This window comes from Lepisosteus oculatus, chromosome 1 (genome assembly GCF_040954835.1).
Source record: "Lepisosteus oculatus isolate fLepOcu1 chromosome 1, fLepOcu1.hap2, whole genome shotgun sequence".
NCBI lineage: Eukaryota > Metazoa > Chordata > Actinopteri > Semionotiformes > Lepisosteidae > Lepisosteus > Lepisosteus oculatus.
The window spans coordinates 4880496-4905503 of NC_090696.1; the positions used below are offsets into that span (position 1 = coordinate 4880496).

Below are 25008 nucleotides of genomic sequence, written 5' to 3' on the forward strand. Positions count from 1 at the left end.
CAAGCTGCTACAGCAGCTGCTCAAGGCAAGTTAATTAGTACTATTTAGCATAAATATTACCTATTAATCATAGCAGTAAAACAGCCTTTTCAGTTGGTAAAGCCAAGGTCTAACTTTAAAGGGAAAAAATGATTGATTACTACCAAACACAAATCACATGGTATTAGTAATCAGAATGGTCAGAAGAGTACACAAAACACAGCTGTAGCTCTCTTTTTAAATATAGTCCTCACTTTATTATCAGAGGCCAAATAAATTCATCAGGTTGTATTTACAATGAAATGCAATAAATATGTTATAATAGTCATAAAAAAATCGCATACATTTTAAATCATACTTGTCAAGTTGTTAGTAGCAAGTCATACACAATAAAGACTGCCCCTTGGCAGATGAGTAAATAGTACAACCCTACCAATATTGAGGCCCAAAGTTAAAAATCACTGCCCCAAGGCACTGAGCCTTCTGTGGACTCCAAAACTCCAACTCCAATTTCCTCTGACGACCAATTCTGCGGCCATTTGTGTGATTAAAAATCCAGTACTGGAGTCAGCCGATTAACATTTCAGTTCCTTAAAAAATAAATTTACAGATTTTCAGGAAGGCATAACATCAAAAACAACGCAACAAAAAACATCTATTTTCTGAAACAGAGAAGCTCCTTAAGATACATTCTAAACCAATAGCTGCATCTGTGCAGAATACAGGCCTTCTAGCCACAGCTAGCCCTCCTCCTCTCAGACTCTTTCTACACCCACTAACTCTATAGTGAATGATGGAAATTGGTTCTTATTCCCTTAGTCCTTGGTTATTTTAAAAAAGCAAGAAAAATGTTCACATGATTTTGTTACCAATCATAATGTAATTGGGTGTCACGAAGACTATATAAGACACTAAACATACTGGATTTAACTGTACAATAGGTCAGTTAGTACAAGCACCTTTCATGTCAAGGCTAAGTAAATAATACTTGAATGGAACATTATAAATAGATATTAAGTTCCTCCTGAAATATTCACTAGCATTTTCATATTGTCTTGTGATCCAATTTTAAGGCACAAACAACACAACAAGGAGGTTTATTTACTATTGAATACCACACTCTTAGAAACAAAGCAGAAAAGAAGTGATTATAATTCCTTTTTTTGTTCTGAAAGCACATTCTTTTCTGCTATCATCACAGAAGAAATAAATACATTTTGGTCATTTGCAGTCAGAATTTTTGCAGGAATAAGCTAAATGTTTTACTCCGCAGAAAACTATTTCATATTAATTTCCTTTTACTTAATTGGGTAATCATGAGCAAATTAATAACATTCTCCTTGGTCCTATTAAAGTACTGTTTTTACAATCAGCTGAGGACTATTCCTTAGACAGCCGAGTCAGTTATCAGGTAGTGTACACCTACTTTGCTCCTTTAAAAAGTACTGTCTTTACCACATGTACATATTTGGATTAACCTAATGTAGCGAAATGATTCAAATATTCTGGATTATATAAACTGCGGGACAACAATTATATATAATAAAAAGAAAAAACAATGTTATTAAAAAACTACTGCATATTTTAAGTGACTGCATGTTGTCAAATACTGTTGTCTAAAGATGTGGGAAATTTTAGACAGGTATGTCCAGTAATAGTCTTGGAGCTGTTATCTTGGCCAGTGATTCGATGTGCCTCATGTAAGACAATTAATCGCAGGTGTACAAGATTAAAAAGCTACTGTTTGTTAGGAATTTATTATTCCAATAATAGTAATCTGGGTTTTGTCCCATTACATAAACAGTGGTTTTCCATGAATGTGGGACTTGGATAACCTCAACAATTACTGTACGTGCCAGGCACGCAAGAACATGTTACACTGAGCTGCATTTAGGTCACAGGAGGATATAATATCACCATAGCTACCAGAAATTTCAACACAATCCATGAAGAAATGGCCGTTAGTCACATTGGAGTTAGGCGGATCCAAAAGCACTTTTCATAGAACTACCTTGAAAAACAGGGCCTGAATAAAATATTGCACTTAAAGCTAAGCAGTTAACTAAACTCACACACTAATGTATCTCTCTATTTTGGTCTCAATGATGTCCAGTCCCAGCAGATATAAAACAATCCATCCTTGTACTGGTAATCCCAAAATGTGAAGAGGCTTCCACCAAGACAGTGAGTCTGAATGAGCTTTCCGTTAACCCCTCAGAGGTTTCTCTTCTTCTGTTATCAATTTGAAAAGTAGCAATGGAAAGATGTCAAAAAAACACCTTGGTTTCAGTCCATCCAGTATAAATAAAATAATAATTAAAAAAAAACAGAATCATCCAGCAGAACGGAGTTATTTCACACTCCTCAAGTACAAAAATAGAACATCTTTTTTAAAAGTTCTGTAGTGATACTCTGAGGCGAGAGGGCCGAGTCTCTTGCACGCCGACTGGGCTCCCGGCCTGCCTGTCAGTTGGAGCTGGGCTTCAAGCGCCGGGCCCTGCGAGTCCGTTTCGTCACCGTGGTGAAGCGGAATTCCGGGAGAGGGTCCACCTTCCCCTTCGGGTGACGTTTCATGAAGTGAACCTCTTGCTGGTTCTGCTGAGTCCTTGAACCTTTTTTGGGCCGCCCTTTCCTGTTGAAGCCGAGGTACCAGCCTTTATACTTGGCGGACACAAGCGCCGTGTAGTTGTTTTCCAGAACTTCTTCCACAAAGACGCACTCTGGATTCTTTCCTTGAAGCTGCAAGAAAAAACAGTGGTAGATAAGACACCTGTAACCATCCAGTTTATTCACATATACTGTTTAGTAAGTAGAATTTCACACATTTAAGTATTGTCATTGTTTATATTATATAGTGGACTATATAACTCCACCCATAAAAAAACATCCTTAACACCATTAGCTGTGTAAAATGTCAGGGAAATGTTATCAAAAGTGTAAATTCTGCTGGTATTGTGTTTTTGCTGTCAAATTGAAGTGGAGAGTGACATGATCAAAGAAAGCTGTCTTATGTCAGGGGGATCTGATTATGACAGAACCTGATAAAGTCTTGTGTCTGACAAATAAAATACTCAAGATCCATGAACTGGTCCATCTCAGAAACAAATTAAAGGCAAAAGATATCAAGATTCTAAACAAGTTGTAATTTCACTTCTGTTTTCACTGTGATCAATACAGTATCAGACTAACATCTTTCCATGTGCCAACACTTTCAAAACCAGTCTGCTTACAGTATTTTTAATCTATATTAAACAAGTAAAGAAAAGATTGGAATGCACTATTTATGACTGAATAAAGGAGTTTTTCTTGTTTTGTTGATTTTTTAATAAAGGCACTAAGCATTGTTTTGTCTCAGAAGCTTTCTTTAGAATTATGAACTCTTCTGATTGTATTAATCACAAAATGTATGTGTCCAACTTTATACATACAGAGACAAACTGTATGCCAAATAGACACAGAGGCAAACACCTTTGATGTGGACCAATCAAAATGCTTTTTCAAGAACACTTTCATTAAAATTAAAAAATTACAAATTACAAACCAACCCAAATAAATTACCCCCTCACAGTGCCATCTAGTGAATTAGTGGTAGAATCACAATGCATTTTTCACCAGTGAAATTGCGTTTGCAAGTGACAATATTGAGATCCACAACCCTCCTACTTATTATGGTACTATTTGACATACAAAACTTTTGCAAATAGTTACCTGAAATTGTATCTCTTTATGGACATATATGTCCTAACCCGAGCATTGAATATGCGACTTCTATTTTTGCCTTCATATCTTTTAAGCAGATATCATCCATCAACATATCAAGGTGAGTGTTCACAAGGATAGTTGCTTTTCATTTGGAGCACTCAAATGCATTAGGTCATGCTTCCAAATGAACTGTAAGAAAAACTCTGAATTGTTTCAGCTGTGCTAATCCACACTGGACCTCATCAAGATCAAAGCTTACTAATTGCAACGGGGAGGGAAAAAAAGCATTTTCTGATAAATTCTACATCTGTTTCTAGTCATATTTTGTTGTGTTGCCTAAATAATGTGGTTCCTTTGCAGGTTACACAAATTGAATGTTGTGTAACAGTTTCAAGGATGCAATTTTTAGAATCTGTCAATTATACATCCTTTTTGTTCAAACACAATAATTAGACAACCAACTATAACTAAGTACGGCCTGCTGAATATTGTGCAATCTTGCTTGTCTTATGCTATAATTTTCATTCTTATGACTCATTTTGTTTATTTATTTCAACTACAAAACCTGGGTCACAAATGGATAAGATAACAAAAAGATAAGCCTTCACTGATGCGGTATTTCAAATTGAAAATAACAATTTGAGGCTCAGTATTTTACTCTGAACTTTAGTGTCTCTGTGAAGTTTAAGACAAATTGTGCCATGGAATTTCTGAATGAGTTCCACTGAAGTTAAAGGGTACTTGGGGCTTTGCCCAAAAACCACTTTAAATCTTGTGTCCATTGTTTTAGGGTGGGAGAATCATTCCAAAGGCAAAAGAAAATTTATTAAGTATGCTGTTATCAATAGCTGTGACACGTTTCCAGTTTTGCTAACAGACTCCAGAATCAAACTGTCCCTTTACAAGGTCGAATCATTTCTAAACTGTATTGACCATCTGCTCTATGTCTGGAGCATACTTTAAAATGTTTACACAGAAACGAAATACATGTAGCCTGTTTTTGGTCTAGGTTGATGTCACAAAAGAAACATACTTTTTTTAAAGTTTGAATTTTCCAAAGATAAACAAAACACCTACTCAAAGTGTTGCTATGCTAAGAATAATATTAAATATCTAACATTAAATGGAGGTCAAATCACAATTAATTTTTATCTGATGAATTGAGCAGTCTATGATCTGTTTGAAATGTGTCCAAAAAAGGCATCTTTCTCTAAACCCCCTAGTAGGGTATACCAGAACAGCTGTCACTCTGGCATCTGGAGGGGGGCTTTTTAGGGTGATTTAAAGAAAAAACAGGTACAGGAATTTACACATGGGCTAAGTTCAGCAATTCACATGACGTTGCGTCACAGCATTCTGCTGCAGCTGATTCCAGTTAGCTTTTGCTTTGTGAAGGGAACTCAGGGGGAGTCTCCTCAGTCAGAGCAGTCTCTCAGCACATCCCCACGGTTAGGACCAGTTATCTGGGAGTTCAGCACTGAAGGCAGTACATCAGTTTCAGTGCTCATCCATCGATTTAATTGGTTATTCCAGCCTCTCTATTTAGGTTATTTGTACGAAAAAGAAACAGGGTGATGAGAAGCATTTTTAGCTTTCCCAATGAATAATCTATCAGTTTCTGTATTTTCCCATGCATTTACCCCCACTCCCCAACACACAAGGGGGCTCCCTGTCTGAAATGCCAGCTTGCTCCATTGGAAAAGGATGTGAAAGCTCTTGGATGTGAGCACAGGAGGCAGCCACTGGGTTAGGGTGAAGGAATCCGCTTATAGCACCAGGGGTGGTTATTGAAAGGCATCTCTGGCCAAACAGGATAAGCTGGGCAAGTTTAAAAAGCAGGTATAAGACGTAGTATAGAAAGAAGAGACCACGGGTTTCTCTCATAAGGAAGGGAAGGGAAAGGAAAGAAAAGAAAGGGAGAATGCACCTGTGAGCATACATCCATTGGTTAAAAACAGCTGCTAAGGAGCCCTGTGGGTTATAAATCCATTGGTTAAAAGAGAAGCAGTAGCCAGGGACCATGTCTGCGACTCAGAGCTGAGAAAGAGATAGCTCCTGGGAGGCAGCCTGGAGAAGAGAAGTTCGTTCTCAGATCCGAAATAGAGAAATTGTCAAGGAAGCCGGTTCTGACTCCTGTTAAATGTGTAGTTTAAGACCCTATGCGTGACAGTATAATCCGGAAGAATCTGGAGGAAATCAGGGAAGGCATAGCAAGGTAAGGTCAGGCTGACAGACAGGGGATGGTGACTTGAATTATCTGGTGCTCAGGGTGCGTGAAGTAAGCTAACGAGTTTAAGGAAGTCCAGAAGGGAAAATTGTGGGCGTGGTTCATAATCCAAAAGCTGGGTGGTCCATCCATGACAAAGACAGTTAACACAGGGAATGGGAGCGTGGAACCAGGAACATGGAAGGTTAAAATCATAACGAGACAAGGCACTCCGAGCCCCAGACTCAGAGGTCAGGACGTCGTGGTGAAGCCTATGCCCTCGGGCCACTCCTGTGCCCAGTGGTGGGCAGGTTGTCTTCCAAACCTGAGCCTAGAACTACGGGGATGCCAGGCTTAAATAGGGAAACGGGGATAGGAAACAGCTGGGACAAATAAAGCTGGGAACACAACGAGAAAGGTAGAAGCACCCTCTAGAGGAGTGATGACGACCATGAAAGAAATGTCCTGTGAGGGGAAATGACGTTAATGATAATCCCAGAGGGGTTATGGATAGAGATATCTAACCGCCCTCTACTCTTACTGAAAGTAGGATGTCTGGTTCTAGAGGTATGGTAGCTCTAAGTGTGCAAGGGGGAAGGCTTTGTATAGTACAGACTCTTGGAGCAACAAAGCCCCAGGAATGTCGAAGCATAATCTAGCCACAGGTCAGCTAAAGCACCACATAAAAAACTGTAACTGAGGAACAGTGGGTGACAGTTGGAAGGCTGTTATAGGGCTAGTTATGCCTTTCATGACTGGAGACCCAGTGTGCTTGGTGGCAGCAGTGGGATGGTGGCATCCTCTGGTGGCCTGAAACAGAAGTGACACCCCAGGGAGGAAGAGTGGACTGAATCGACGCCCATAGGACCAGAGGTCATTTCTGTTAAATAGACAGAAATAGGGAGAGGACTTAGCGGTTCAAGCCCAGCAGTCTGTCTGCATTCAGATCAAGTCACTCCTTAAGATCCTCTTGTTGATAAGAAAGAGTGAAGAGGAGTAAGAGGACCAAGCAGAATTCTGTCCTGAAATCTGATCTGTCTGATCTTGGGCTCATAGCCTTGCACTGGCGTTGAAGACTCTGGGCAGTATAGTCTCACCAAATAATGATGGTCCCCGGACTGTGGAAGTAAAATCCAGCTGCAGGTCAGTGAAATTGACATGTGAAAATGTGTAGCTGGGAAATGCTGTGGGTGGGGGTGGCATGTTGTAGGTTGTCACAGTGCTCATGCCCCTGACAGGAGGGAATACAGTATACAGTTACATTCAGATTTAAATATTACATTTTTAATTTTCAAAAAGTTGCGCATACATATGTGAGATAAAAACAACTAACTTTTCAAGTAACAAGCAAAAAGATTACAACCATGTCAACACACCTATAAACTTGTACAGGGTCTCTGCTGCAGAAATGCTTACCTTTCCAATAATCTTGCCTTTGTTGGTCATGCAGATGTAGTACCCACTTTCTTTCCCTTTTATTCGGATATGGCTCCCAAATGTTTCTGTCTCCACCACCAGGAGAGCTGAATGTAAAAAAGAAAAGATTCATGAGTAAAGCTTGAACACAGTGCAGACACGTACATAAGGGTAGAATTAAAATCAAGAGATTTCATGTCACAATTGCAGGTAAGTGAGGCCTCACTGTGCACCATTTTAGTCACCATGTAATAGAAAAGATATTGCTGCTCTGGAATCAGCCTAGAGATGAGCAACCAGCTACATTTCTGGGCTGAAGGAAACAAACCCTTTTAGTCTTGAACAGTGAAAACTATGAGGGGACATGATTTGATAAGTTTTCAAAACCCTCAATGACAAAGTGGATTTCTTATCAATCAACACTGAAACACAAAGCAGAAGACACACATGGAAACAATGATGAAGTGCATTCAAATCTGTGAACAAGAGGGTCTTCTTTACCCGAGGACTGGTGGGAGTATAGAACAAGCTACCCAGCTATGCTGCTGAAGCTTATACCCTGGTTTCCTTCAAGAAACAGCTGGATGAGATCCTTGAAGCTATTAGCTACCAATTGGGCTATAAGGCCTCCTGTCATTTGTTATCTCTCCAAAGTTCACTGCTCTTAGGGAGTACAAGGCAGCACAGTGTGTACAACAAACAGTATGTGCTGAGGGTGCTTATTGTGAGCTAACACAGTGGTTGAATAGAGGATGAGGATGCTCTGGAATCACTATAGAGAACACCAACCAGGTACATTACCAGGCTCAAAGAAATGTCCTCCACTGATGCTAAAACAACTGAGTCATTTAAACCTTGAGCAGAGAAGCCAAACATAGGACACAATAGAAGCATTCAAAAGTCACTGACAAAATGAACCAAGTGAACCACAATCAACAGTGAAATATGAACCAGAGGGCACAGGTGGAAACTAATGAAAACCTACACATAAAACTGAAAACAGGAAGGCTGACTTTACACAAAACTTTGTAGGAGTCTGGAACAAACTATGCACTATGATTTGAAACCAATACTTTAGCTCCTTTCTAGAAATAGCTGAATGAGATCTTCAGGTCAGTACTACTAGATGGTCTGGAGATTGAATAGCCAAAACAGACAACACAGTAAATCCATGAAGCAAAAAAAAAACACATAGGCAAAAAAAGAGTCTTAGGCTTAAAATAGAGAAAGAAGCACTTAAATAGTTGGTAAATTCACAAATGCTGAATAATACTGTTCACTGCTGAGCATGAGGTTCATAAACAGACATGACATCCCATCCCACACAAGAGAAAAGTCACTTTCACATTATTGTGCTCTTCAAAACAAGACAAATATACTGTACATTCCAGTTGCTCACAAACTTAATTTTAAACAATGATACTTACTAATTAATTTAGGTCAACTATATCTTGACAGGATTTATTGAAAACAGGCCTGATTCCACAATTTTAGTAGCAGCATTATTTATCCTGAAATCTGTAAATGCCTTCACAAGCCACAGAACAACTGAGGAATGATTTACTCATATGTTGTATCTTTAAAACAAACGCATGCAAAGAAACACAGTATGTGTTGTTACTTGTAGCACTCCCGCTTTCAGTTGTATTTTCTTTTATAAAAATTGTGTTAAACCTTCTGTGAATATAGGTCACTGATTCAGCCTTGTGATTTGTATCCAAGATTCCAGGTAAATGAACAGTACAGACAGGCAGTGCCAGCTCCCTTTTCAAATTGCAACTGAACAGAGACACTGAAAAAAGGTATTTCAAATTAAGAGTTGAAACACTTTTGTCTGTGACAGCACATATGTTGGCATACTTTGTTTAGTTTGAAGCACACAGTCTTAACTAATGGAGGGAAGAAATAAAAAGTAAACTTTTCAAATATACAGCAGAAAGTCTTTAATTTCAAATCGAGGAATGTTATGCTAAAATAATACAAAGCTTTAGTAACACCTTATTTAGAATAATGTGCATGGTTTTGGTCACCTCGTTACAAAAAAAAAATTGCAGCTCTGGAATCAGTCCAGAGAAGAGCAACCAGATACATTCCAGGGTATAAAAAATGGCCTACACTGACAGGCAAAAAGAGCTGAACCTTTTTAGTTTGGAACAGAGATATCTATGAGGAAATTTGATCCAAGTATTCAAAATCCTGAAGCCATTGATAAATTCAACCAAGCGGAATGTCTTCAGAATCAACAGTGAAAGAAAGAACTAAGGAGTAGAAAACACATCAAAGAGCATCTGAAAATGAGAACACAAAGGGTTGTGTAACTTCTTTACACAAAGGGTTGTGGGAGTCTACCCTACCCTGGTTTATTACAAGAAGCATTCAGATGAGATGCTCAGAACAAGTAGCTCTTATTATCCAAATGGGTCAGATGGGCCAGATGATCTGGTCTCATTCCTAATCTTTCACCTGTTTCTTACCATCCTTTTTGGTGTTAACCCTTCCATTCTGTTTATGCCCTCACAGAGCTTGAGTTTGAGAATGTTATATTTACGCCAGCATATCCAGTTTTACACATGCATATCCAGTACAATATCCCATCACGTTATTATACCATGCACCTTAGAACCTTATTGTGCACATTTATGGCTGTACCTCATAATTCCAATTCATTTCCCAGTGATGTCCAAAGTAAAAATAACATAATCTGTGTGATATCAGAAATGTTTTTTAGTTCACATATTTTTGATGATGATGATGGTGAATTCATCTCATATTTATGTCATAATGGGAAGCACACCGTTCTCCATGCTCTCCGCAGTGAACGTATATACTTCCTGAGACTGACGAAACTCTCAGTGCAGCAACTCCTACCAAAGCCCATGGCCTGGGCTGTACGCGCTGTGAGCACAGTCATGTTGTTTTCTGAGTGGAAGGACTGAGCTTAAAGAAAGTACTGCATGAAAAGCACCTTCAGGATTTCACTTCACTGGCAGGTTTTCAAAATAACACAGAAACACCCATTCAGATGCTGAGACTGCCAGAGGAAACGATTACAATAAGTCCTACACTAGCACATTTTAAGAAGAGGAAGATATTTCTGAAAATGATGCTGAAAATTTAAAATATCTGTAAGAAAGTAAGTGTAAGAACAAAACTACCTTACAAAGCAGAAGGCAAAAGTCAAATTTAGAGAGCGAAACAATTCATTTCAAACCGATAGAAAAACATTTTAAGATATGCTCGTTTTTAAGGCTGTAACTTTCTGTTTTTTAAAAGAATGAAATATTGTCCATGGTGCTTTCAATAAAATATTTCAAATTGTTGAACAGCTAACGTGTTTGGATATGAAGCAGGCTACTCTTTTCTCTGTCACTATCTTCCTGTTTAAAATGACCCTCAGGGTTTCTATCACAGTCCTGTCCTGGTGGGGAAAAATCAGCTTGAACTTTTCAGAAGGTTCAGCATTATGTTTAGGGGTCTCTTTAGTACTTGTTCACTCAATTAAAAGGTTAAAGATGGTCTATCTGTTTAACACACTGGGGATTAGAGTTCGCCCTTAGGGCTATGGAGGAGCTTCTTTGAGCTGCACTCCTTTACTGAGACTTTAACGTCTGTCGCTCCACTGAACACCACAAGTGGCAGAACCAGTTACTACTGAAGCCACAAGTGGAAGAAAATTAGAAGGCCTCCTTTTGTTAGGAAAAAAAAACGCATTAAGAGCTTCCAGTGAACTTCCTGCAATAAGAAATAGCAGACTCTTTCCCAGACTAGGTGAGCTTCAGATTCAAAAAGGAGGTAAATCATTTAGAGAATAGTTGAAAGCTAAACTCGAAGGCTCCTTTTATGTCTTTGATGAGACAGTCTGAAGTTTTTTTTCAACAATGGAAATAGAATTAAATCTTAGAAAAACTTCATTCATTGAGTGGTAAGCAAACCCTGGCCAATTTGAACAATTGGCTAACCTGCTTTTCTGTGTGAACTCTTAGTGTACGAAGCAACCACTTTTAAAAATACTGATTTAAAAACAAGAAACTTGTGAACAAATTAGCTAATGGCAATTATATAATCTGTCCTAATAACAAGATACAATAGTGCCTTGGGTACAACAGAATAACCTTATAAATAAGAAGCAAATGTATATAGGTTTTAGAGAGTAAATGGCAAAAAATACATGTTGATTTGACATAAGAATTTGTGCTAAGCTGTGAACAACAGCAATAATTACAACACGCAGATGTATAAACTCCTCAGAAATACAGTCTACTAATACAGCAGTTGTGTGACTTCTGATAAAGGTAAGTATACAATTGTATCACATTCATGAGGCCTCTGCAGTGTACTGCATTACAACCACAGAGATATGAGCTTTAGACTGCATTTATCATCAATTAAACTCTGTGCCCTAAACCGGTAAGAACTGCAATCAGTAATTTGGGATTAATACAAAAAGGCTTAAAAAGATTTTAAGTCATCTAACTCAAATTGTTGTGACAGTCTCCTCATTTAACATTTAGGTTTCTTGAGAATTCTTAGAGGTTGGACTATTTAGCTAGCCTTTCTCATTCAGGAATACCTTTATTTAAGGATCTGTATTCATTCCCCTCCCTATTTCATTATGTAGAATTTTCTTAGTATTATAGTTTCCTGCGCAGATGTGTGAAAAGCGTGATATTGTCAGCAAACCCAGTCGTGGTGTGAGATCCCGACTGACCTTCACTGCCAGCGGAGTGACAACAAGTGCCATGATCTCGTCAAGAAAACTGGCCACACAAGTCAGCGATCTAGCAAAGCAGAGTTTCTTTCTTGGCTCAGAAGAAATGCTCTGCTTGTTACAGAGAGGCATGAGGTTCTCTCACCCTGGTGGAGACAGTGGTTCTCCAGATCAGGAGCTGTGCTGGCAGTGCTCATGGGAAAGCCTGGCTCTGCTTCCACTCAAGCTGTAACAAGCTTGTGGGATGACACAGAAATTCAGCCCCCATGGGGAATCACATCTGTGAACTCAATATAGCTGAACACAAATTTTGTTCTATCTCAGTGTCTAATACATAAATTTTTGCTTTGTATGTCTCAGTGAATAATCCATGTGCTAAACCTAAAATTTTAAAAATAAGGAGACAGTAAATTTTATTTAAAGATAAATAAGAACAATACACTAAAGAATAGCAAGAAATACTTAAAATATGAAAGACACCAGGCTAATGTTGAGCGCTCAGCTGGTAATACATTAGCAAATTTCCATATTGTGTGGCAAATGTGACTTGAAATGCTTCATTTCCTCACTGAAGCTGGGTTACTGAGCATGTGCTGATTCTCAGAAAAGACAGCCAATTCATTAACTGTTATATCAATTTGATTAATAGTCTTTTATGGTTTTTAAATTACTGGTTATATCACCCCACTAGTTTATAATTATGTTCCAATGACACTGCTACCTTCAGGAAATGTTTTTCTATCACTAACAACTTGATGATTATGAAAGTAAACGGCCTTTTACTGCAGACAATGGAATTGCACTTTGAACAGCACAGTGAAGTTAGAATTGCAACGAATAGATTTTTTTGTACCTTCAGCTCTTTTCGTCAGTCTTAAATTGTTTTGCTATTAGGATTCCTGCGTAACTGGAGCAATTCTAACAGTATTAAAAAAGGCAACGCAGGAAGTGTTACAAACAAGAACCATGCTCATCATCGCGAAAGAAAAGGAAGTTAAACTTTAACTTCGACCGTGTCCGTTAAAATCATTTTCAGCACCGCCCATCACATGCAATGTTGCTTTCTTTCAGAAATAAACTAAAACTGGACGATGCATATGATTTCACCGTCCCCTCATCAGCCATAAAGGTCCATAATTGCTGTGTTGTTGTTGCTGGCTGTTCCAATTCAGAAATCACTGTGACAGCATGATTCAATAGCCACAGAATTCAGATTGCGGCCTGTGCATTCCAACCACCGATGGCTCTCAGCACGGACTGTCGCTGAATTCACTGCTCAGACAGGATTGAGAACGGGTCTGCTCTGCACAAGCACGTGCTCGTACCATACTTGCCCCCATCGTCCCCATTGGCGTTGATCCTCTTCCCCAGAATCTGGACATGCTTCCCAGTCGTGCGGCTATAAAGCTGATATATCCGGATCTGCTTCCGGCTCAGGTCATCCGGGGTCCCTGTGCGGTTCTCAACGTACACCCGAAAGTCAGCAGACGTTTGCTGAGACTCCTTGAAGTGGATTGCGGAAACAAAATCACAAAGAAATTCTGAATGCATGGTTGGCGAGCAGTGCAGAGGTCACCCCAGCAGGGTTCAAACATCTCACACTTTAACTTGAGATGCACGTTAACACATTGAAGAGCCAGATGCACTTCAGACAGACTGGGTACAAAGTCCTCCCCTGCAGGTTTGCAAGGTAGAATTCTGGACCAGTTTACTCTTCAATGTCTTGACTAGAGCCTGTAGTATTGATTCACAGCTGCAATTACGTGTTTTCATTACCTTGAACTCTAAATTACTGGAGTTGATGAATGTGCCAATAGCAGCATGTGGCATTTTATGAAGAAAATGACAGAATATTCTCTAGATATTGGACTGACCCTTCATGCAAAAGGAGGAAGTCTTATCGTGCACACAGACATTTTATTTTAGTTACACAAAAAGCTCAGGCACATGCACTTTAAGTCATGTTATGAAAGCAAGATTCCACCTACATTATAGACCCTGTGACAGGAGACCTGTACAGATCCTAAGCCTGGGCCCCCCTATACAATGACAAAACAAATATCTATCTCGGTTGGAGTTTTCCATAGCGAGTGGGTAAATTCTACCAACCTAGGGTTGGCAGAGTAAAACTGGGCAACGAGACATGCGCGCGTGTCACAAAGCCACAAGTAACGTAAAAACGAAGTCTTCACTTTTAATTGGTGTGATTTCTTTTTTAACCATAAATGCCATTTCAGATGATGTGTTATGTGCCCTATGAGCCCTACTAATCAGTTTTGTGGATTAGACTGAGTCAAACACAGAAATAACAGGACAAAGGGAAGAACGGTCTAACACCCACATACACCGTCCACAAATCCATGTCTTTACATGTCTTTATAGGTGATTAAGGAGAGAAAAATCTATATTTTCAACTCTTTGGTTCTTTCTTTTTGCCAAGACCTAATCCTTGAACTGTACTGTTTAGTAATTATACAGTGTTGGCCTTTTATGTGGCTTCTCTCAGGTGGCTAATTATGTACACATTACATACTCAGGCTCTTTGTTATTTTAACCTCAGTGAATTAATGACATTTATTAAACCAGAATGGAAATAGATCTTTACTTGAAAAACTCCAGTGCAGAAAGCACTCCGAAAACACAATTAATTTCAAATCATATTGAGATGTCTTTACCAGAAGATGCTGTTTAATTCTTAACTAAATATCCAACAGGCTCTAATAGCGAGGTCCAACCTATTCATATATTAAAGCTTTCTCTAGATTTTTTTTTCCTGTCTTACAACCTGAACCAACCACAGAGATAAACGTATCAAGTTATTCCACTGATGTTTAAAACAGACCTCTTTCTTGGGTTTAATTCAGGCTTTTTTCATATATTCATTTTCGTTTTTTGGGAAAAAGCAGTTTCCCAGTACACCAGAGCCTCCGTGTTTGAGCTGTTTTTAAAAAGGAATTATTCACATTTCACACATCATTAAAAATCATAAAAGTAATATTTATGAAGTCACAAGCAAAGGTCTGCATTTCTTTTTCAAAACAAAAGCAAACACCTGACATTTTTGCAAATGGAATTATGTAAGTTTCATTTTTTAGCAATTTAATTTTTAACAGATTCTCTTTAGTCATTTTATTGAGAAAATGACTGTATTATTCTAAGAGGTGGTTACAAACCTCATGCTTTTTTTATACTGTGTGAAAGGGATAAAGAGCAAGTCAAAACCTACCAGGGGATCCTAGAATCACATTCTGATTTTGTTTCTCAGTAAGTATTGAACACTTCGCTCAAAGTATCAAAATATAAGAGCACAAAAGATCAACACTATGTTGAAACAGTGAAACTCATTGGTAAGGTTTGGGGTAAAACGTGAAACCATACAAGTGGACAGGTGAGAAAGTGGAATTGCGTCTGCAATCAGTGAAAATAAAATGTAACTTTTCGCCAATTATACAACTATTGACACCATTATAGATGTGCATCACATATATGCCATTATTTCTCCTATTGTTTGAAATTGGTTCAGCCTGTTCTCTAAAATTCAATTCAATTCAACTTTATTGTCATAAAACTTACACAGGTGCATAGTATAATGAAAAGTGTTTCTCATTAGTCACTCAGGTGCAGTATACAGTATAAATAGGACAGAAGATAAGACAGTAGACAGTAACACAATAGCAATAACAGTAACATGTAATAACATAACATAAATAACATGTATAGTTATATGCTAAAATAAAATATGCTAACTAGACTGTAATAATCCCTTGCTTCTGACCATAACCATTGATAGCCACTATAACAGAACCACCATGCTTCAGGGAAATGAACGTTTGGGAAACCATTTCAAAATGTCAAAACCTCTCAAACGTGTTTTATTTTTGCAGGCTGTATATTCAAATACAATCCTATACACGGAAAAATAGACAGGGGTTATGGTAAAAAAATATATTCAAAAACCTCAGAATTTACTACTTCTAAATTTAGTGTACAGAGTGCTGAAACTACAACAGTGAAGCAGAAACATGCATTTTAGCCACAGGATCCAGATTCACCATGACTTTACATCATTTTTTAAATGCCTTAATTGATTAATATAGTTTCCCTTTCATTTTGTACTCCATATTCTTCTACATAAATTAAATAAAATAACTTTGCGACTTTATTTCTACTGCAACTGAACAACTTAATGTCGATCTGCCTGCATTACATTTGTGTCAGAATACGTACAGGTGTTTTGCTCAGCAATTCTAATATATATATATATTTCTTGAAAGAGTCAATGTGTAATGCGATGTCAAAATGTACTTTATATTTATTCTTTTTTCTGCAAATCTGCACTTAAAGTACCGGTAATTCTAAACAGTGTGAATTAAAAATAATCTCTGCTTACAGTATGGTGTTGTCTCTGCCACGTCCTTCGGAACAAAAACAGCAGTTATATAACAGGGATTCATCTCTTATTTCCTCAGATTACGGACAAACCCAGGCTATTTAACTACCCGAATCCAAATGGAATTCACCCTGGTGGTTTTATCACACACAACGCAAGGTGATTATAGAGACTGGGCGTCTCATGGCCCTTGTTAACAAAATCGACTGATTTAAACAGAAAACTCAAACGTGTTGTTAGCTGACTTGCTTTTCAATTGGAAATTCGCTAGTCAGAGAAAAAAATGGAATGGGATAGATAATTTACCAATGTCAAGTACTGCATTTAGTGTTTTAAACGACATTAGGTGATAACAAGAACATAACCAATTCTGCAGACCTATTCAACCCATCTGTCTCTTTATGTGGTTAACTCCTCTTCATCCGAATATTGCATCCATTCCTATCTTGAAAGAAATTGGGAGCGCCTGCGACTGTAAAAATAATACGATAATCTTAAACCCATGCGCTACCCACAACAAACTACATGTGTACATCGTGGTAATTCCGTCTGTTCTAGAAATAAAAACTAGATTATAATCACGTTGCGAGTTCAATGAACACCTGAGCAAACCTAAAAGGACAGTTTATTTCCTTAGGTTTGTAATGCCTAGAGAATAAAGATAATGACCAGTACCTTTGCAGTGTATCTGTTAACATCCGCTCCCTCTTGATCTGTGACTTTTTGACAAATGGTTCTGTATTTCACAACTGTGACTCGAATTAAGACTGAGCCTGTTAAAAGAAAATTATAACTGGGATGCATTTAACTACCTCAACGAAGAACTATTCATGTTATGTAACGGTTTAGGTTTGTACCAAAACACACTATACGTTCGTGTATACTTGTGTATTACATTGTTGGACGAAACAAATACAGATATTGCGCAAGAATGTCTGCATTAGGTTACAGGAATCCACATTGAAAAACGATTTTCAAGGTGGTAAAATGGGGGGACTTCATTTTGATTATCGCAAAATGACTCTTAAAGCCTGTGTTAGGCTTTAAATTTAAATAATTATTTCGCGTAATTTAATTCAGGAAACGCTAAATCTAAATCGATTACATGACTTTAAATTTAAACACGTCGACTTTCCAAATATGTAAGAAAGAGGGTTTTCGTATCCTAATATAGTTAATGGATTTGGTCTAATATTGTACGAGGATTTTATTTTCTTGAATTTGCTTTTGCTTATTATAGTCCACCGTTTTCAATAAATACAGACTGAACCGGGAACATGCTTCACAATGCAATAAACCTTTAACATTCTAGGTAACCCAATTTTGTAAGTACAGGCAGTGGTCTGATTGGTGAATTCAGGAAAATGATTAGTACAATATAATTTTTGAAAGTTGGAGAAGGGAGTAAAAAAGATTAGTCTTTTATTTTCTTAAATATCGGGCTTTATACTCACTTTATTGATAACGCCATTGTAAGATTTAGCGTTCTTGAAATTAGCATCGCAATATTTGACATTTAATGTTATATCTAAGCTTGTAATATCCAAATCTAATCTTTGTTTTTCAAATGCTAGTTTAGTTTAAACGCTTGTTCTGTTGAGAATTCCAGCGTTCACAACCTTTTGTCTCTTTAATGCATCTTTATTAAAATAGTAAGTATGATGCAGTTACTCTTAAAGATGGTATTTGTCAACATCTTTGTTACAAAGTAGCCCCTTTCCGTATTCACCTTTTATGATTCATTCTTTTTAAAGAGAACTTGGTCCTGCTGAGATTTAAAACCATATTTTAATCCAAGAACGTGTCGTTACCCGATCTACTTCCAGTGAAATAGAATTCCACTGAAGACTGTTACTTTCACAAAATGTTTCCTTGACACAGAAAAATACAAAAAAACACGAATGATTTAGGCAAATCTACATAAACGTCAAACGAATATTTTTGTAAAATCGGCATCATTCACGTATCTCACATTTCTAATACAGAAACGAGTGATCAGCTTATATAGGCAGCATTTCTCACTTGGTATACAGTACAACTCCATATGTATATCAACGTATTTTAAAGCAATTAACGCAACATTCGTATTTACATTTCGGGCCACATCAGTGAATAAGTTAAAAATACAAATTGTACATGAATGAATGTCAGCCTTCGACCCTAATCTAATATATATTATTACTTCATCAATCTCATAATGAAATGATTTATGGCGCATTAATAGAACTGGAACAAATCACTACCTTTAACAACACATTTTGCCCGAAACTTCACTTCTGCGTTTAGCAAAATGTGTGCAAATAGGCTGCAGGCTCTATGCACAGGAAAATGCCAATTAATTGCTTGTAAAACTAAATGCTATTGATTAGTGAGGTTTAAACAGAAAATACACAATTCCACTCCAATATCAACCTTTCCACAAACAGTATGCGAAACGTAAAGTGTCCACAAAATGACGAAAGAAAAATAAAAACTTCTGATCCGAGAGCAAGCAGTAACGTAAATTCTTTCAGAACTCTGGATTAGTAGTTTCCTTTCTAAATGAGCAAGTATAGGTTTGTTAAATAAGATAACGATGACGAACTGATCGGAGTGGATTGCTTATAATTTGCAATCATTGTTGAAGTATGGTGAAAACAGTTCTGCACTGTAACTTCATTAAAACAAACAAGCTCCAAATTCCAAATACATATTAAAAGTATTATATATAAACTAGGCAATTTAATAATAATAATAATAATAATAATAATAATAATAATAATAATAATAATCCTACCTGTACTTGAAAGTAGAGGACTAGGAAATGTAAGCACCTGGTGGAAGAAAAAATAACAAATCAAATGTGATTACACAGAATAAATATGCACCTGGATAGCAACTGAATCCTAGCCTTTAGCGACTTCTATTGGCAAGAATGCACACACTAAATGAATCGAAAGAAATAAAAATGGAATCCTTACACGTAGATGAACCTTGAAGGGAGAAGAGGCATCTTGAGTTGCTCAGATACACCTGTTTCCACCGTTTTCCAAAGCCCAGAGGTAACCACAGAGATGGCCACGCGTTTTCTCTACAATAAGTATCCGGGAGGTTTCCTGGAATCCCAGCGGAAGGATAAAATTATGAAGTAAAACCGTCCCAACTTTTGCAACATTAGGTGCTTCCTTGTTTTCAATGTATCGGGGGAAAAAAAGAAGTTTGGAGATATTTTTTCTTGTCTTCGTAGTTAGCTTCCCGCGAGCTGCGTAAATCAGAGCATAATATTGTGCACAGGAGGAAGGATTCAATTTGTAGTCACAGCACTGGCAGGTTTCTCCTTGCGGACAAGAATGCAATGCGATGAGTGCACTTTTCTCTCCTTAAAGTGCGCTGCTCCACAGATAGAACTTCAATTCCGAATTTACCTGGAGGGGACATCTAAATGTACACCTTGCGTGGGTCATTTTTTCCCTCTTTCTTCAAGTCAATTGTTTTAAACAAACACAAAATAAATAAAAATAAACAAGTGGTATCAGAATAACGATCACCTCCGGTGGATGCCTCGAATTGGATTGGATTTTGCCGAGCTATCCATTACATGCAAACATAAAATAAAGAATAACAAAATGCTACAGCCAGTTCTTTACTACGGGAGATGGTGTAATGTCTGCCAGTGAAGTATCTGCGCCTTTGGATTTGGGTACAGAGAGTTTTTTTTGTTGGTGGGTGGAAACTTGTCAGTGGTTTGCACCTGATAGGACAATCTATGAAAGACCATCAGGGCAGTTTTTGAAGATTTTTTTTCTCCCTCTTTCCAGAGTGATTATGTTTGGGAGGGAGGGGGTGAGGGAGGTTACTAATTGTCGCATCTATTTGTTCTGCGGTTCATGTTTATTGTCTGGTAGTCATTCAATAACAACTGTCGGATACCCCAAGAGCTTTCTGCAGGTGCATTTTTGAAGTGGACAAAACGTGAAGACATTACTCACCCAGTAAGACTGATAGCAGCCTTGAAGGCATGGTGGTATTCAATTATTTGTTTGTTTTAATAACGTAAGTATCTTTGTATTTATGCATTCACTGTTCTTTGCATGTTACGATTGCTTTAATGAGAGCGGCTTGTTTGTTTAGTGTTAACGGGATCTTGGCACAAATAGCACCTAAAATGTGAAACTAGACGTCATTCTGCAAACAGAAAGGAGCTATTGTCGATTTACGGTGTTAGTAGTTTCAACTAGCAATAATCGCGCCTAGGGTAATCTAGCGATACTGCACTGCGCAACGTAAACCCAGTTAACAGTATAAATTGAACTGGACGACGTAAAAATAACATTGAACGTTTACGGTAAATAGCGCTACTTGTAAATTGTGGTAATAAAATGTGGTCTTGGTTCAAAAACATTTTGTGGTTGTGAATCTATCGATACCCCTTTATTTAAGCAACTCTGGGAGGGGTGAGGGATTTGTAGATTGAGTGCACCTTTCCCAGACGCTTTAGAAATGCAGGTGGCTGTCAGGTCTGGTTTCTGCATGGTGTGAGAGTACTGTTTCTCCATTTAAATGAAAGAGAAGTGTGAATCTGTGCATTTACAAGTCTTTGACAACACCCAATGAACTAACACAGCATACCATCCACCCACTTAAATCCTATGTGTGATTTATGCTTGTTGAGCATTTAAAGTTATAGGTATTAACATATTTACCATGCCTGTTAGCTAGATGTTTCTTCCAATATGTGACTAACAAATTATGTTTAAAGTTGAATATTAAAGGTCTGTATAAAAGACAGTGAAACCGAGCCCAATTAATAAAAATATTCCTTCCCTGGAGCTCAGGCCTTCAGCACAACATTACAAGGGCTAGAACAGCTCTGACATTATCAACTAAATTTATCTGTGTATTACATTAGAAAATAACTTTTAAAATGTCAGGAACCAAATAATAGGATTGCACATTCACAGCCCTTATCAAACAATAAGAACAGCAATAATGTAGACATACAAACACAAAGATTTACAAGACAGTGAATGTTTACAGTGAATGTAAAAAGATTTTAAGATTAAGGCAAGAACTAAAATTCAAACTCATGAATAAAAATATTACATTTCACACAACAGCAACATTAAAATATGCTTCATAAGCACTGAGCTCAGACCTCTGTTAAAGGTACTACCCAGGCTGATATAACACTATTATCATTACTGCCTGAGCTGCCAAACGGCTTTGACTGTTTTAGCTGATGGTTATCTGATCTGTGTTCACAGAAAGAAAAAGAAAGCAAGCGATTCCACACCCAAATCACAGCCATTATTGAAATGAAATTCTCGCCTATCACAGGCAGCCCACCTCCTCTGGAAACAGAAAAGCAGAGATACAGCCATGAGTCCATTCCCGGTCACTGCAAATTAATTGGTCTCATCTTGAACTCAGACCAACAGCTGTTACAACTAAAAATGCTCATCAGGCGTTATAAATCAAACCGTGTCTGGGAGTCTGGGGACACCCTCACTTGCCAGAGAGTCAGCGAATGTGGTTTTAACTTCTTATGCAAAACATCCAAGATAAATAATGTTTTGATCACCTGATCTAAAGGTGGATCTGGTGAATTACAGGCAAAGTATCAAAAACTTAGAAGAATTTCTAATCTTTGGCTTTAGTTTTTCCCTCTATTGCATGATTCCAAAACATTACCACAGCTGTCATCGGAGGCGCAGATATTAACATCTGGACTTTACAGAGCACTCTTCGGTGTCCACTCTCCTGCTGTACTGTGATTCTGTTTTATGACATATAATCCTGCAGCATGAAAAGCAGAGTGGACCAGCTAAGCACTTTGGACATCTGACCAAGGATAAGGTCTCCTGCACACCTGCAGGTCACAGCACTTTGGAGTTCTGAGGGCAGCTCTCAATTGAGCATGGTGTACTCTGAAAGTAACTGAGGTTTGATTTGTGTAACTGGCAAAGTTGCACTTATAGGTTTGGCATGAGGAGTTTATAGCAAGCATAGGAACAAGTAAGAGGTTTATTCCCTGCTGAAAAGAGAAGAAAGAAAACACAACGTTTTGTATCTTCCTAAAAACAAGGAGGAGGAGCAACACACAGAGCCAATGAAATCGCACAAATAACTGAAGAATGATAATTTCATTACGAACTTCAAATCATACCCGAATAATACTTTCATGCTCTCTATTTATAAAATGTAGCCAGAGAATTCACTGCTTTTTTAAAACTGCTTAGCCTAAATATTCAACAAGTTAAGAAACAAGTAATAAGTTTATTTCATGCTGAAAAGAGAAGAAAAAAAACACAATGTTTCGGTGAGCTCTCACCTGAAGAAGGCTCCAAGGCCGAAACGTTGTGTTTTCTTTCTTCTGTTTTCAGCAGGGAATAAACCTCTTACTTGTTCCTTTACAGCCTATGCGTGCTGACGCAGCTACCCACCTGAACTTTTATAGCAAGCAAGTCACTAGTCGAGATTTGATGCTGAGTAATTGGAGGAGAAGTTCCACCATAACTAGGGTGTTTGGTTAAATGTCAGTCTGCCAGTTAGAAATAATTTTAGCAGTTTCCGAAACCAGTGATCCCCCCCCCCCCCCCAACTTCCCAGCCTCAGATCGCAACAAGAGACAACACATGAAGAACAACTTGATATTAAGCTGGATTTTAAAGTTTGAAAATAGACATGCAGAGGAAAAAAACATAGCGAGGAAGAGGAAATGTCATTGCGGCTATGCTACTGTTGCTGCTCCAAAGATACCAGCTTTAACAACGTGGCTGGGTGGCTTGTTGCATACTCCCACAACTCTTTGGGTAAGGAAGCACTCCCTGTTCTCAAATTAATGTCCATCTAGCTTGTGCCCTCTGATCCATGGTTTACTGTTCATTCTGAAGAATGGAATTTGTCAGTGCGTTAGAGGGTTTTGAATAACTGGTTCAGGTCCCATCATAATCTACATTGTTGAAGACTAAAGAAGCTCTGTTTCTTCAGCACGTCAGTGTTGGACATTCATTTTATCCCTGAAATCTGGCTGCTCTATTCTGGATTTATTCTAGAGCAGCAATATATTTTCAGTAGGATGGTGACCAAAACTGTACACAGCATTCTACACAAGACCTTACTAGTGTGCTATATAATTTTAACATTTACATTCCTTGATTTAAAAGTTTTTAACTACTGTATGTGTACTAACATTTGGTTTGCTTTTTTGCTTCATTCCCCATTTTGTCTGGAACAGTGTTTCTCAACCTCTTCCAGGACATTTACAGAAATCGAGAGGGTTTGCGTCACCCAGCCTTTTCTCCCAGACACATCACCTGCCCAAATACTGTACATTGTTATTAACATTATAAACAAATCTTATTTCAATATTTAATATGAGTCGCCCACGAAGTGCACAGTCACCTTATCCCGGCAGGAATTCTCGACAGGGAAACACAGAGCTGTTGCTCGGCTGCTTTCAGATATTCTCTGTTTTTGTGTTTTATGTCCATCAGATGAGAAAAACTGAACTGATACCCCACTCCCTCCTGTTTGGTTTTAGAAGGAGCCCTCTATCTGTATACACCAAGCATGAAACACTCCCCAAAATTAATATATAAACAATATTTATTTTATTATTTCATTTTTTGACATTTCCAAAATTCCACACTACACACGTTAATGCCTGAAGGCACACCAGAAACACTGGTCTAGAAGATAAAATACAAGCATAAACACCTAAGCCATTTTCAGAAGCAGCACCCTGTTTCTCAACATTTTGCATTTCGTAATTATACTTCATGTTTTTTGCCAGATGCATGGAATATCCAGCACATCGAATATCATCTGCCAGGTGTTTACCCAGTCTTGCATCTTTTTTAATTGAATCTGCTACAATGTTTGCTTCATGAATCGAGAGTCCTTGTGTTACACATGGAGAAGTTGCAAACACAAGATAGGATTAGAAACCCCAGTACCAGGCAAAGAGGCTGATTACTTCACAGCTCCACTGTCATTAGAAATGTGAAACTTGCACCGTGTCAGCTGCCAGCGTCTCAGTACATTTCCAAGGCAAGAAATGAGAATGCTCTTCAAAATGTAAATGTGACCCCACAATGACTTGCAATCTTGGTGTCTCAGTGGTGTCTTTCATTTTGCTGAATTATACACAAACAATAGACACAACAGGAAACTACATGGACATGCATTTAAAACCAAGTACAGGAGGGACGTCTTTACACAAAGTGATGTGGAAAAATGAAACAAGCTACCCAGCCATGTGGCTGAAGTTGATACCTTCTCTTCCCTCAAGAAACCGATGGTTGAGATCCATAAATATGCTACTGCGTGGGGCTGAGGGGCTGAATGGCTTTGTCATACTTTTAAGAACATAAAGCAGGGCTGGATTTTGGTGTTCATAGCCCCTAGGCACTTTCACTCCGAAACATGCAAAAAAAAAGGGGTAATCGCCAATTGAATGACGTTGATTGACATGATGCACTTTTAACTATTCTAATGCTAAACCACGTGATTGATAGAGCAGGTCTAGCGACCATCACTTCAAGACTTCTAGTTTCTAGAACAGCCGCTAGATAGAACATGATTATTGATTTGGACCACCTAGACATTTTGTAGGCCCTAGGCACT

General features: G+C 38.1%; 1 protein-coding gene across 4 annotated transcripts; it reads right to left on the reverse strand.

Moving 5' to 3' along the window:
- Nucleotides 1-213: 213 nt before the first annotated feature.
- Nucleotides 214-21295, reverse strand: fgf24 (fibroblast growth factor 24). Of its 4 annotated transcripts, none has more exons than XM_015343844.2 (6): nt 19362-21295; nt 19178-19214; nt 14000-14050; nt 13346-13514; nt 7304-7410; nt 214-2718 (listed from the first exon to the last, which is right to left on the reverse strand). In XM_015343844.2, the coding sequence occupies exons 1-6, from the start codon at nt 19391-19393 to the stop codon at nt 2446-2448; spliced, it is 669 nt and encodes a 222-aa protein (XP_015199330.1). In that variant the 5' UTR covers nt 19394-21295; the 3' UTR covers nt 214-2445. The 4 variants fall into 4 exon arrangements, with proteins under 4 accessions (XP_015199330.1, XP_015199329.1, XP_015199332.1 ...); XM_015343843.2 differs by having other exon boundaries at nt 13337-13514; nt 19362-21294; XM_015343846.2 differs by lacking the exon at nt 14000-14050 and having other exon boundaries at nt 19362-21284.
- Between the last annotated feature and the right edge of the window lie 3713 nt (nt 21296-25008).